The 13,243-nt window shown below is 40.5% G+C and overlaps 1 protein-coding gene across 2 annotated transcripts; it reads right to left on the bottom strand.

Moving 5' to 3' along the window:
- Positions 1 to 5,605: 5,605 nt before the first annotated feature.
- On the bottom strand, positions 5,606 to 13,019 carry TAC1 (tachykinin precursor 1). Of its 2 annotated transcripts, XM_019533692.1 has the most exons (5): positions 12,705 to 13,015; positions 12,299 to 12,395; positions 11,328 to 11,351; positions 9,680 to 9,733; positions 5,606 to 6,225 (listed from the first exon to the last, which is right to left on the bottom strand). In XM_019533692.1, the coding sequence occupies exons 1-5, from the start codon at positions 12,825 to 12,827 to the stop codon at positions 6,176 to 6,178; spliced, it is 348 nt and encodes a 115-aa protein (XP_019389237.1). In that variant the 5' UTR covers positions 12,828 to 13,015; the 3' UTR covers positions 5,606 to 6,175. The 2 variants fall into 2 exon arrangements, with proteins under 2 accessions (XP_019389237.1, XP_019389244.1); XM_019533699.1 differs by lacking the exon at positions 9,680 to 9,733 and having other exon boundaries at positions 12,705 to 13,019.
- Between the last annotated feature and the right edge of the window lie 224 nt (positions 13,020 to 13,243).

The raw sequence follows: 13,243 nt of genomic DNA, 5'->3' as shown, positions 1-13,243 counted from the left end.
AGCTAATTAGTCTAATGTGCAATTAATGTCTCATGTAGATGTGCCTAGTGGGTGTACAGTGCCTAGTGTAATGTGGCCTCCATGTGTATCTTAATACAAATTCTATGATCTCCAGAATTTTACAGATCTGAATTAATGAAGCAAGTTATGCATGTATGACTAATTGACTATGCCATTTAAAGATAAAGAAAGTGAGCCATAGAAAATTATGTGGCTTCCCTGAGGCTACTTAAGTAGCCTTGAAGGTTGAAGGGTTGCCATAAAGAAGAGGGAAAACACCTTTTCTCTCACTGTGGAGAATAGGATGTGGACCAATGGCTTGAAGTTGCAGTAAACTAGATTTAGATTGGATTTCAGGGAAAACTTATTCACTGTTAGAACAGTGAGGCAGTAAAATAAACTTCCTAGGGAAGTTCTGGATTCTCCGTCACTAGAGGTGGCAGACACTGGTCAGGGATGATCAAGGCGCAGCTATGCCTATGTTGTACTGTGGGTATTTTCCATGCTTCTGGGCTCTGCTGGTCGCCACGTAGGGCAGGAAGGTAACTTCCCCCAATACACTGTGGAAGACTGTTTTAGATTTTCACCCTGGGCTTGGAGATCTAAGAGCTTCAGGGAAGTCTCAAAACCCACTCAATTTTGTCTATGTAACCAAATCAACTGATCATTAGAAGTTTATCAAAGACCATGACTGATTAGCAACCCATAAAATGTCACAATTCAATTTCTTCTCTATTTCAACAAAAGTTAATGGCCATTTTAGCCTTGATATGGATAGAATAGGACCAGGCTCCTGATCTTTTATTGATAGATTTACACTTTAATATTTTGACCTGCAATAACTGATATCACCATTAACTGGAGCTGCACATAAATGACAAGAGGGGACCCTTAACATGGTTTTATTGGCTGTATTTCTATATCAACATTAGCATCTTATGTGCATTATATGTAGCTTGGATCCCAGAAATACAACAGCACAGCTTCAAATACACATTTTTCATAAATATTTTATTCCATGTTATGGTGAATTCTATAGGGCCAATTGCAAGCTTTTGGCACCCCCCCACCCCCCATTCATTGTCTTTTAAAATACCATTCAGGGACCTGTTTGAAGAGATCATAACACTGCTAGTGTAGGCTGGTTCAAGGACATCAGCACTGCTGGTGTCACTGAAAAGATACTACCCTGAGATACTACATTCCAGCAGTACTTGTTTTATATAAATGAGCGTAAGAGTGATTAATTTTTAGATGCTGAAAGGGGCACTTAATCCCATTTATGGTCAGCTGGCTTGCTTTATTCTGGCAGTGCATTCAAAATATTTGCAGATGTGACAGAACAAAACAACTTTATGAAAGAACTGCTATTGTCAATAATTTTCTTATTGATCCCAGGGTTCATTAAATTAACACTATGTTCAATATTGCTGCTGAGGAAATCACTGAAGCCTACCAAGATGAAATTGTGTCATAAAGAGGGTTTGTACAGGGATCTGCAAAATGTCTGTGTGCTGTATCAAGTGTATAAATAAATATCTTTGAAAGGACCTAAGCAGGGTCTGCATTTATATAACTCAGATGGAGCCATGATAAGTTTCTACTAAATAAAACAGAATTCAGTTAATCACTCTAATCATTACTTCAAAATGGTTGAAATCATATACTCCAAACCCCAATGGTTCTGGAGGGCATATGAAGCACGAAAAATTACCTCAACCTATAAACACATGCCCATGACATTTTTCTCCTTTGTTTGCCATAACATGAAAAATACAAACTTCTCAATGTAATAATTGTAATTTCAGTTTGGGCAATTAGCCACAGCCTGAGGTAGAGGGTACTGTAGAAATAAATTTCCCGCAGAGAGAAATTCTACCAGAAAGTATAATCCCTTTCTGAGTTCCCTGGAAGAAGATGCACTACTTTTTGCATTACTTTTTGGCTGTCACACATATAGATGATGCTTGTCTTAAGAGTTCAAAGGCAGATCAGTCCCTGCAGTGCTCCAATTTCAGTAATTATGGTTGTTCCAGGTGAGAAGAAGAATGCTTGTGTTCCTTACTGTTCTCCTAACTATCCATTCAAGGGCCAGAGATCTCTCTCACACTCTGGGTTTCTCTTCAGCATCCAAAATGTTGGATTGTATGTGAGCATGCATGTGGTGTGTGCATACATCTCTATGTGTACATCTGTATTAACTTCAGCTGCTACAAAGAGGTCTCCATTTCTGTTTCTTGTTCCAGTATTAGTTTATCCATACATTAGTATAGTGCTGTCTAGAGTTAAAAGTAAAGAGAATAAAAATTGGAGATGACTTCAGTTGCCACTCAGGGTCTTTAGTGCCAGCCTCCTGCTCATATCTTTTTTCAGTTTTCTTTAGGGTGCTTGTGTTTTATTGAGTGCCACCTGTGCTGCAGCTCTTTTGACTGTCTTTTTCTGCCAGTTTGATCTCAGCCTGTTACCACCAAAACAACTGTTTGGTTTTACAGATATTACAATCTGTCTGAAGAAGGCAGGAAATTGAAGTGAGACACACTGTGATACAGGTGCAGCTATACAATGGCTCTGACTGACTGATGTATGACAGTGGCTCTGACTGACATGCCATAGGTGGTGCTGTCCAATGCCCAATCATGTTTAAAAGCAAAAAAGAAAAGCTACACAGCAAGGGACAACATAGACAATAATCCATCTTAATCTAGTGTGCAGTTTAAAACTTGTTCTCTTACTCTGTGAGTTAAATTGATTATGTAAAAACCCAGATTATTTAATTTATAGTCAGGGAGAAAAAAAGGCAATGCTGATATTACTGGGGGTAGGTTGTGCAAAAATGAAAGTATTGAAAACTTCTGGTTCATATTAGCACTTGTATATTTGAATGGAACATCAAGACACCAGATTCTGGGTAATGCAATGAAAACATGTTGGTCTGAAGAAATGTATACCAGTTGGAGAATCAAGAGGCCCCCGACCTGCCAAGAATGTGCTGTGTGCTTGGGCTGTATGTAAAGGAGGAACAACAATGCTTAACCAGCTCTTTCAGAATGTGATAAAGCTAGTTGGGAACTGGGATTTGCATTTTGCAGGATATCCCTTGCTTTAAATTTCCCATTATATGGAATTTTAATTTTTTTTGCACTATTAATGTTGTATTGATAAAATTCAAAATTTAGTTTCAGTGTTGACATTAACTTTCAATATTCTATGAATTATATTTTTATTTTATTGTTTTTCTTTGTAGTTATTTTTGTAGAGAATTATGTGAAATAAGCTGAAAATCTGAGAATGAAAAATATAGAAATTAAACTAAATTTAAAACATTTCAATGTGGAGGCACCAGTATTATGAAACAAAACAAAAAAAAATCAGGAGTCTTCTTTAAATTTTTTCAAATAAAAACTTCAAATTTGTCAAAATGTACATGTTCTTGCAGAATATTTTAATTATGATTAATTGAACAATTCTTAGGTAAAAACCAAAAACCACCCCCATAAGGTTCATGGGATGAGAAGTGCTAGCAGTTTGTCTGTGGATGTAGCAAATTGTGTCTGAATAGTTATTACTGGATTGCATTATTGGATCAATTGCACTAAAGAAGCCATGCATTCAGGTATTTGCTAAACTCTGACTGCAAGGGTTATATACTTGTCAATCCCATGCCTTTTTTGTTCCAGAACAAATACAGGTACAACTGGTCCTGGAACAAATGTGTCAGTGTTATACCTGGAATTTTCTGTAGCTGCTCTGGGCCAGTTTCCCCATCTGTAAAATATAGCTCATAGCTCTAACCTACCTCATAAAAGATGATGGGCATAAGTGAATTAGGGATTTTAAGGCAAAATTAAAATTGTTGCCATTTCTGACCAAGTTCCTAGTTTATATCTGAATTTCCTGTTGTTTGTCAGTTTAAATCAGTCCCATAGGACAACATTCTGCTCTCAGGTGTGAATGTACAGACTCCATTAATTTAATATTAATGTGAATTGCATATTTATATGAAAGGAAAGAATATGTCTAGCTCCTCAGTGTACTCTGTTTTTCCTTCCTCGCTTCAATGTATCTAAACTGAGAGTCTGCTTCTGAGTCCTGGAATGATCCTGCTGGCACCTGACTGAGCTGGATGCATGGTCCTGTTTATCTCTCTCTGGACCCAAAGTTTAATATCACAACCAATTTGTGCCCTGCTAGCACTTGTCCTACCCTACTTGTGGCCCTACTGGCCCTATCTGTGCCTCGCAGATCTCACTCAGTCCTCCTATAGGACCAGCAGGTCCAGTGAACCGATTTCTAGTCACTCAGGCCCTCTGTGAGCTTCAGCCTGCTTGGTCTCCTCAGCCCTGTCTGTTTTACACTGGGGTCCCTGGCCCTGTCCTTTCTGGCTCTGGCTCTGGAGCCCACAGGTTCTCTGACCCTTGCAGGGTTTTACCCTGACCTCAGCCCGATAGTGGGAAGTGCCTCACAGGCATCCCACCCATAGCCTCTAGCCACAACCTGGTTCTTCAGTCTTTAACAGCCTACAATAGTCAGAACCTCAACCATTCTCAGTTGCAGCAGGATGCCTCTCTCCAGGCTCCTATTCTGCAGCTCTGGCCCTCCTGAGTCTACTCATGGTTCCTACCATCTTTCAGGTCTTTGCCTGGAGCTCTTTCCCCTAGCACTGTTTGGCTAGACTGCCTGCTCTGGCTCCAGAACTGGGCTATCTCCTTGTGCTCCACCCCTTCTAGTCACATGCACCTGACCAGCCCCAGGTGTGGCCCATCTGCTCACTGAGCAGCCTGCTCTCAACTGCCTTTGGCTCAGCTGAGCTGAGCACCCCATACCCCCTACTTGGCGCTTTGTCCATAATGTTGCACACAAATTTTAATTTTTGACAGGCAACAGAATTTTGTAAGGGTTGAAGGTATCAAGAAGTGGCTAGGGAAAAACTTCAATATTTTTGGTAGCTGGACAGGGAATAGTACACAATCACAAGAGTGAATGTTTTAATTAAGTTCTCATTGTTAGTTTCAAAGTTGTTATGTTATGGGAATAAATGAAAGTGGCAGTTCACACCTTTTAAAGATGAATTTCAGGTTGTCTTCAAACTAAGGAAAACAGCATTGCATTAGATACACTTTGTGCTTGTTTTAATTGTGACCATATGGTCCAGACACATTTAAAAAAAATAGAAAACTTCTAGCACAAACCTGCAGCAGGAGGTGGATTCTATAGCAAATCCTTTGCTTCTCCCAGAGTTGCAGAACACTTGGGAGTCTGGCCATATGTACTGATCTCTCTGATTTACATGTGTGTTGTAAATCAATGTACATGTTAATTTCATGTGTAGATTCTCAATACTGTCTATGACTGGTTCCACAAAGGTTTACCTCCAGCTGCCAGAAGTCCTTATCAGTAATGACAGAATACACAAAGAAGCTCCAGAGTTTTAATTTCCCCTTATCCTGCCCAAACAGCAAAAGGTGAATATGTTGTCTTGCAAAATGAGGTAATTATAAATATCTTGCTTTTTGCTCGTAGGACCCAAAGCTATGGTTTTAATCCAGGTCTTATTTCAGAACACTGATTTGTTTGAAATAAATTCCATCACTCTACCCAAGGAAAGTATGTTGCAAAATCTTAAAAGTAGTTTTTATTTAAAATGTTACGAGCGTAAAATTCCAGACTATGAAATGAAGACCTTGAATTCACATTCAAATCTTCTTTTAAAATATACATATATGTAGCCACAAAACATAAAACATGCTGCAATGTTACAAATATATTTTTATATGGAAATTACAGTACATTTTAAACCATGGAAACAAATTGAGGCACTAGACTGTATACCAGTTCTGCTCTGCATTGGTAGTGAAGCCGATATGATTGCTTTAAATTAACAAAATAATTTTGTTTGTTTGTTTGGTGAACACAATTTTACAGGTCAAATAATGTGCTTTGCTGTGCAACATCATCAATTTCTGTTCCATAAGGAGCTGTTATTTTGGAACCACAACACACTTATACAACATGTATCGCTGCCACAATATGAAAAATAATCATTTTATTGAATTTACAACTCAAAAAACAACAATTATTATTAAATAAATAATTATTCCTTACAGTGGATAATTTATATTACACTGCAGTGGCCATTTAAACAAATGAAGTTTAATAAATAATACACAGGAATGTCTTATTTACGCCTTCGTTCGTAATTCTGTGCTGTGTTCCTTTCAGAGGATCCTGAAAAAGAAGAAGTAAAGGCTTGTGTAACTGTAATAAACTCAAGGAAACACAAAACACTGAAATGGCTGACCTCTCTTCCACATTAAGGTGACAGATCTGCCTATGGAAAGATCCTGATCTTGCCTGGTGGTTCCCCTTGCTTTTTCTAATGAGCACAGTTGCCGTTGGTTTTATTGCCTGCGCTCAGTGCCCCACAGAAGTTGGCAGGTCTCCGATATGCAGTCTAGCAGAATCTTTCAAACAACCATTAACCCTAAACCTCTGTATCCTCTGAAAGTATTGCAGATTCTTCTGAACGCATACATTGGCTTGTAATTAAAATACAAAATCATTTTCACCATGCCCCTGTACAATCAACTCTCCACTGGTTTCAAACTTCCCACTGTCTTCAGACTATTTGTGTATTTTTCATTAAAATCTGCAATGAAGGAGTCAATTGACATGGAACTGTCTACAAACCAGATGGTGCTTAAATAGTCCCCTTCTACACGGATACATTTAACATCAGTTTACTTCAGGAAGAATCATATATTTTTTTCTTTTACAGGAAAATGGTCTCTGTGTTGTTCTACCTCCAAGTTAGAAAGCTTGCCTCATGGACATGGGAGACGCCTTCCTATATAAACTGAAATCAGGCACATGCCTGGCCGTGCTTAGTAGAGCATGCAGGTAAATGGCTATCACATGCAAACACACAACTAATTTTGTGGGACCCACTGCTGCAGATCTTGGAGGTCTTGGATTATGATTCTGCTCCATAGGTTTAAGGTAAAAAGAATATCAAGTTTCACCAATCAAGAGGCCAAATTAGAAATAAACAGAATTTTGGAAAATATATTTTCAAACCCTAGAAGAATACGTAGTAGAAAAGTTCTTTTACTTTTATCAGAAAATAAACACCCTACTGTTAAATTAGCTGAACAGGTAGTCAGGGCTATATGCAGATTGTCACTATTGAGTACTATGATATTTTTACCATATTTATGTTTTTTTCTAGATACCCGATTTCAGTGGGTGTGGAGGTCTGCCTGCATGAACTCACTGCAAGACCAGAGCATTAGATGGCAGAAATTCTTTGGTAAATCACAGAACTTTGGCTGTCACACCAGAATTATAGTTCCTTAGATTATCATAGGATCTCTAGTTTCAACATCCACTAGAAGATGCATTATTCTGATGAAAACTCTCACCCAATTACTAGACTTAGACGTTTTCCAGACAAGTGATATTAGCCATCAAGAAAGAAAACAAGTACATTTTTAGATTACTTGACTCCTAAACAAAGAGAATCTTTTCAAGTAACCTTTCCCCACCTTTCCCATCAAACAATGTTGGATTTTTTGTTGCTGCATGCTTTTCTTTTCTTTTTTGGTGGAGAGTATTAATTGCAGATAATATTCATCCTACCATTCACTCCTGAACCCTTAGAACTTTCATTATCTTCAGCCAGACCAGATGGTTTGGACCATACCTTCCATCAAAACTCCCACCCCCCACCTCCTCCATCAGACAGAAAAGCAGTGATCTAAAAACCTGTGGTTTACTTATTAGGCCATTATGTTACTATCAGACAGTAGGGGTTTGTTATTCATCTTTGTTATTTTTATACGTAAGTGTATTCTAACTGTTCCAACAATTTTAAAAAGAAATTATGGCAATCAGTTTTGACAGTTGCTGCATCTATTTTGGTACCCAAGTAGCTTACTCCCCATGAATGCGACCAATCACTAAGATACTATTTACTACTATAATATCAGTTGTATATTTACAAGTTTATGTGCATTTAATGGTTATTACCTTCACAGATAAAATTATTCTAAATTGCTCATGATTCAGAGCAGTTTTCAAAATAAGGTAAGATAGAACTATATTACTACTGTGAATACAACTTAATTGAAAATAAAGCCATTCATAACCTTAGGGGGAAAAACAATTTATACTGTCCAATACAAAAAAATGCAACATTGGAATTTATGATCTATTTGATAACAGAAGAAGAATTATTTCAGCAGCTTTAAACAAGCACTAGATCACATTAAATAAAAGGTGCCTCTTCTGGATAGTTAAATATCATTTGGTTGTTTAACCAAGTAGCCATAAGTTTCTCAAGTAGTGCATAAAGCTAGTAGATTATGGATAATGGTAGGCTGCAGTTTTTTGGGAGAGATTCACAAGAAGGAGTGGGCTTCTGTTATGTGTAGGTGTTTGGGGTAAATGGAAGGGAAGGTCATGATATCAGTTTAATGTTTAAGGTTTTATGTTCTTAAACTGGAATAGATAAAGAAAAAAAATTTAAGAAGTGCCATACTGGGTCAGACTAATGGTTCATCTAGCCGAGTGTCTTGCCTCGGAAAGTGGCAGAAGTGGATGCTATACAGGGAGAGCATTGAACTGCATACCTCTAGAGTAATCTATCCCCTATTCAGTACTCTCCCTAGCATCGAATATTATTGGTTTAGAGATGCCAGAGGAAACATCTCCAACCATTCTGTCCAATAGCCATTAATAGATCTATCATCCATGAATTTATCCAGTCTTTAGCTGTGTTGTCTGCCTCCTCTACTGCCTGTGGCAATAAATTCCACAAGTTAACTACAGTGTTGTGTACAAAAATGCTCCCTCTTGTGAGCGTCCCCCCAGTGCTAGTATTCTGGGACTTGTTGAACAATAGTTCCCTATTCACATGGTCCATAACCTTCATGATTTTATAGACCTCTGCCATATCCCCCTCCTCAGCCTTCTCCTTTCCAAACTGAAGAGTCCTAGCCTTTTTAGTTTATCTTTGTATGGCAACTGCTCCAGGCCCCTGATCACTTGGGTTGCCCTTCTCTGTACCTTTTCTAATTCTCCTACATCCTTTTTTGATGTGGGGACCTCAAGATCTGGGTTCACCATGGATTTGTATAATGGCATGATGATGTTCTCTGTTTTCAATTCCTTACTTAATGATGCCCAACATTTTACTGGGTTTTTTGGTCTGCTGCATATTTTACATTTTAGAATATTTTTAGAGATGTAAAATTAATGATTGAAAAACATTATAAATGTTGAAGAAATACATCATTGACTTCTTGACCTGCAAGGGAAACACTTACAATGGAAAGACTAAGTTCTTGGAGTCAGCAGCAGACACAATAAAAAACTACTCCTGATCCTGACCTGATACAGGTCAGGATTAGGAGTATAAACACAATTGTTTAGGAAAGCTTATTTGGCAATTGCTTACACTGTGCTTGGAACCAGCCTTTCCTGGCCATTTCTTATTTTCACATGCATTAACATGGTCCACAGCTCAGAAAAATTTGATTTAAAAAACCCCTGATTTCAGACAAACTTGCCTATCTTTTTATGACTTGTCCCATGTAAAGACTCTTTCCCATTCACTGGGAGAGAAGAGAGGCAATAGAATTAAGAGGTTACAGTTTTAGTTTTAGCCATAGTTCATACATACCAGAATTTAAAGATCTTTTGCCCATAAGTCCAACAAAGGAGTCTGTTTTATGCCCTGGAAAAATATATTTGGGGGTGTTTTAATACATTTAAAATATGCAGTTTTTCGGAGATAATGTGATTTCATGAGGAAGACATGGAAGACACAGGTTTCTTCCCAATTACTAAGTGATATGGCACTCTAAATTTTAGTATTATGGAAAACCATTATCCTTTTCTATACTTATAGAGTCTGATCCAAAGCCCAGTCTGGCCAGAGAAAGCCTTTCTGCCAGTCTCCTATTTCTGCTGTGGTTAAACAGAACTGCTTGTTAACTGATCCCAGCTGTGCTACCACGGCAGTCAATGGTACGATTCCTTTTCATTTTAGTAAAGGCATGACCAGGCTCCATATCTTGATATGTTTCTCTTTTCAGTATTGTAGGTTTGTTAAATTCATATATTTTATTAAATAATTCTTTCATATAGCTGTTTTCTTCTCTTATATAGAATAGATCCTTCTTCATTGGACCAGATCCTGAAGTTCTTACTAATGCTACTTAATGTTAACTCCTGTACATAGTCCTACTGGAACCACTTGGACTGCTCCTATGATCAATTACAACAGGACTCTACTATCTTGTATTACGTCAGGATATTTTAAAATTAAAATTAATTAAAATTAAAATTAATTTAATTTGTGACTTGAACAAAAATGTGCAAAATCTTCTTCAAAAAAAGGCAAATGACTTTACAACAAGAAAGATAAATGATCCTAAAATCTCTCACAAGTCAGCTGTCTGTGCTGAGTTACTGATCTTCAGAGATGAGATGTGTAAAGAAGGCTATAATTCTGGCTTCAGCCAGCAGCTACATCTCGTTAATCTGGCATGAGTTTTGGATGAGACTCTTTCTAAACTGTTATTCAGAAAGGTAATCGTAGTGATAAATATAGCCATTAGTGCAGAATGCTTGGATACTTATGGACTGTTTTTGGACAGCAGAAGTCTCACAAAATATAAAAAGGTTAATCTTTACTTTCGAAAATCAAAGCTTTTGGATTTCAAGGAGTTTTAGAGGGGGAAAAAAAGTATCCAATGAAAATGTAACATTTTATTGTTGATATAAATTGTCCTTACTGGTATTTTGAAAAATAAAGCAAGCCACCTTTTTTCATGCCGCAAGGTGCATTCGCTTATGTGAAAATATCTGTGAGTCAATCACCCTTTACGTTGAATATTGATTTAATAATATCTCACATCATGTTTGGAGCTGTTTGGAACTTCAGGGATTTGGGGTTTTAATATTCTGATTTGCTAGTTTTTCCCACCTTAATCCCTTCATTTTAACTCTCACAGTCAGCCCATGCTGGCTGTGAGTAAACCTGTTAGACTCCAGTCCTGGAAAAATAGGATAGAGCTGAAAAGATTGCATTTGGATCTGAATTGATCTCAGATTTTATGGAGATTCAGAGTACGTAAATGGACTGAGACCTATCTGTAAGTACGAATACACCCAGGGCTAGAAAGATTTCTCCTCTACTCCTGTTTTCAAGAAACATAAACACTGTAAGTTATGGTGAGATCAAATGCTACATTACAACAATTTCAATTAGCTCATCTCCTAGTACTGGTTCTTGATAATTGTTTAGAAAAAGGTTTTCAACTTACTTTTATGAGAGATTTGGCCATAGCCTAGTGGGGGAAAAAAGATTAAATTTTAATAGTGATGGAATACAGAATGCGATCTCTCCCATTGTGATTCTTTTTCAGGAAGGAAACTCCCTTATCACTTAGCTTACACTTATGAAAAATTAATGCAATTATTTATGGCCATAATTTTTTCTTGGGATATACAGTATATCATCTTAATCAATAAAGTGTTTCTTCTTAATGAAAGATACAATTAGTTAACTATTTAGAGCCCTAACCAAATTATTTTCACCCTTTAACCTAGTAAAGGCTCTCAATTAGAAAACATGCCAATAATTATATGTCTACCTCATTTCTATATTTCATTCATTTAGTTAAAAGCACAGGGACCAGCCCATACAGCATGGTATCATATTTTCTTTTGGGAGTTTGCAAACTATTGTAAGCTTCTAAGAATTTAACACAAAAACCCACTGGTTGTCCAAACCATGTAGTGATCTTATATTAAGGAGGAGGCACTTCAATGGCTGGAATAGACTTTGTATTTTAGCATCAAATTATACATACTGCACAAGCATGTATACCTGGGACTAAATACCACAAAACCAGGGATGTCTAGGAGGAAAGGAGAGCTGCACTAGTCTACCTGTGAGGTGCTCCTAGAAGTAATCCAGACACAGAACTGGACATTAAACATTTGCGGATGTCCCGTGGAGGTGAGCGGGAGGGACACCCCCAACAGTGTTTCTACCACTTTGTATTTGCTTCACCCACTGAAGCAGGTCGGGCCCATTTCCGTGGATGTGCCAGGGGGCAAACATGGCAAAGAAGACTGCCACCAACCCCATTGCCTCCTCCCCAGGGGGTGGCAAGAGGCCTGGGCAGGGCCAGGGAAGAGAGAAACGTGGGCTAAAGCCAAAGGCCAGGGGGGAAGAGGGCTAAGCCGAGCCCGGGGGGCAGCCCTAGAGCGCGGACACTCGCAGCCTCACCCGCGTCCCGCTTGCCCATCAAGCCGAAGAACTGCTGCGGCCGGGGTCTCCGGGCGATCCTCTGCAGAAAGTGCTCGAAAGGCAGCGGCAGCTCCTCCTGGGGACACAGCGGCTCTGTCAGCGCCGGGGCCCCCAGCCAAGCCGGCCCGAGAGCAGGGGGCGGCGGCTCTCGGGGAAGGACATCTTCGCCCGGGGAGGGGGCGATGCGGCCGCCCGCGGAGGCGCCGTCGGGGCAGCCCTGGCGGCCGTCTAGCACCAGCGGCGCCCGCCCGGGTCGGCGCGGCGGGACCAGCCCGCTCCCTGCCCGGCTGAGGAACGGACGCCGCTGCCCTGGGAGAGCTGCCGCCGGGCGGACGTGGCGGGACCCGCCTCCCCCCGGCCCTGGGCCCGGCCCGGGGCCCCTCACCTTGACCTGGTCGCTGTCGGACCAGTCCGACCAGTAATTCACATCCTCGTTGGCGCCCGCGTCGTCCGCCAGCGCCTGCGCCGACACCAGGAGCAGCACCACCAGGGCCACCGCGGTCCTCATCGTCGCCTCTCTCTGCCCGTGCAGCCGTGGGGCCGGGAGCCGGGGCTGCCCGGGGGACACGGGGTGAGCGCGGGGCCGCCTCCACGGACCGTCCGCACACGCACACTTACCGCAGTCGGTGCGGGTAGCGGGCGCGGCACAGCGCCCCCTTATATACGTGGCGCCGGGCGCGCTCGCTTTGCCCCTCTAATTACCGCCGCGTATTTATGATGTGGGCCACGTGACCCCCCCCTCAGCTCCACGATCGATACGCGCTCCCCCCCCGGCGACAACCCGCTCGGAGCGCCGCTCCCGGCCTGAGTCCCGAGCCGCTCGCGCCCTCAGGTTCGGGCTGTAAGAGGGAAGATCCAAAAGTGCGTCCAGCCGGCAGTGCCCGAGCAGGGGGCGCCCCCCCGTCTTCATCTGCACCCTGGAGC

Source organism: Crocodylus porosus, unplaced genomic scaffold (assembly GCF_001723895.1).
Source record: "Crocodylus porosus isolate Cpor-Errol unplaced genomic scaffold, CroPor_comp1, whole genome shotgun sequence".
NCBI classification, from domain to species: Eukaryota; Metazoa; Chordata; order Crocodylia; family Crocodylidae; genus Crocodylus; species Crocodylus porosus.
The sequence above is the reverse complement of the archived record's forward strand: the minus strand, read 5'-3'. Positions and strand labels throughout refer to the sequence as shown.

Excerpts from the sequence above, each read along its gene's own strand:
- TAC1 (XM_019533692.1), bottom strand. The coding sequence starts at position 12,827 with ATGAGGACCGCGGTGGCCCTGGTGGTGCTGCTCCTGGTGTCGGCGCAG. Across the intron at positions 11,352-12,298 it reads GATGGGCAAGCGGGACGCGG|GCTATGGCCAAATCTCTCAT; the intron begins GTGAGGCTGCGA and ends TTCCCCCACTAG. Across the intron at positions 9,734-11,327 it reads TGGCCAAATCTCTCATAAAA|GGCATAAAACAGACTCCTTT; the intron begins GTAAGTTGAAAA and ends ATATTTTTCCAG.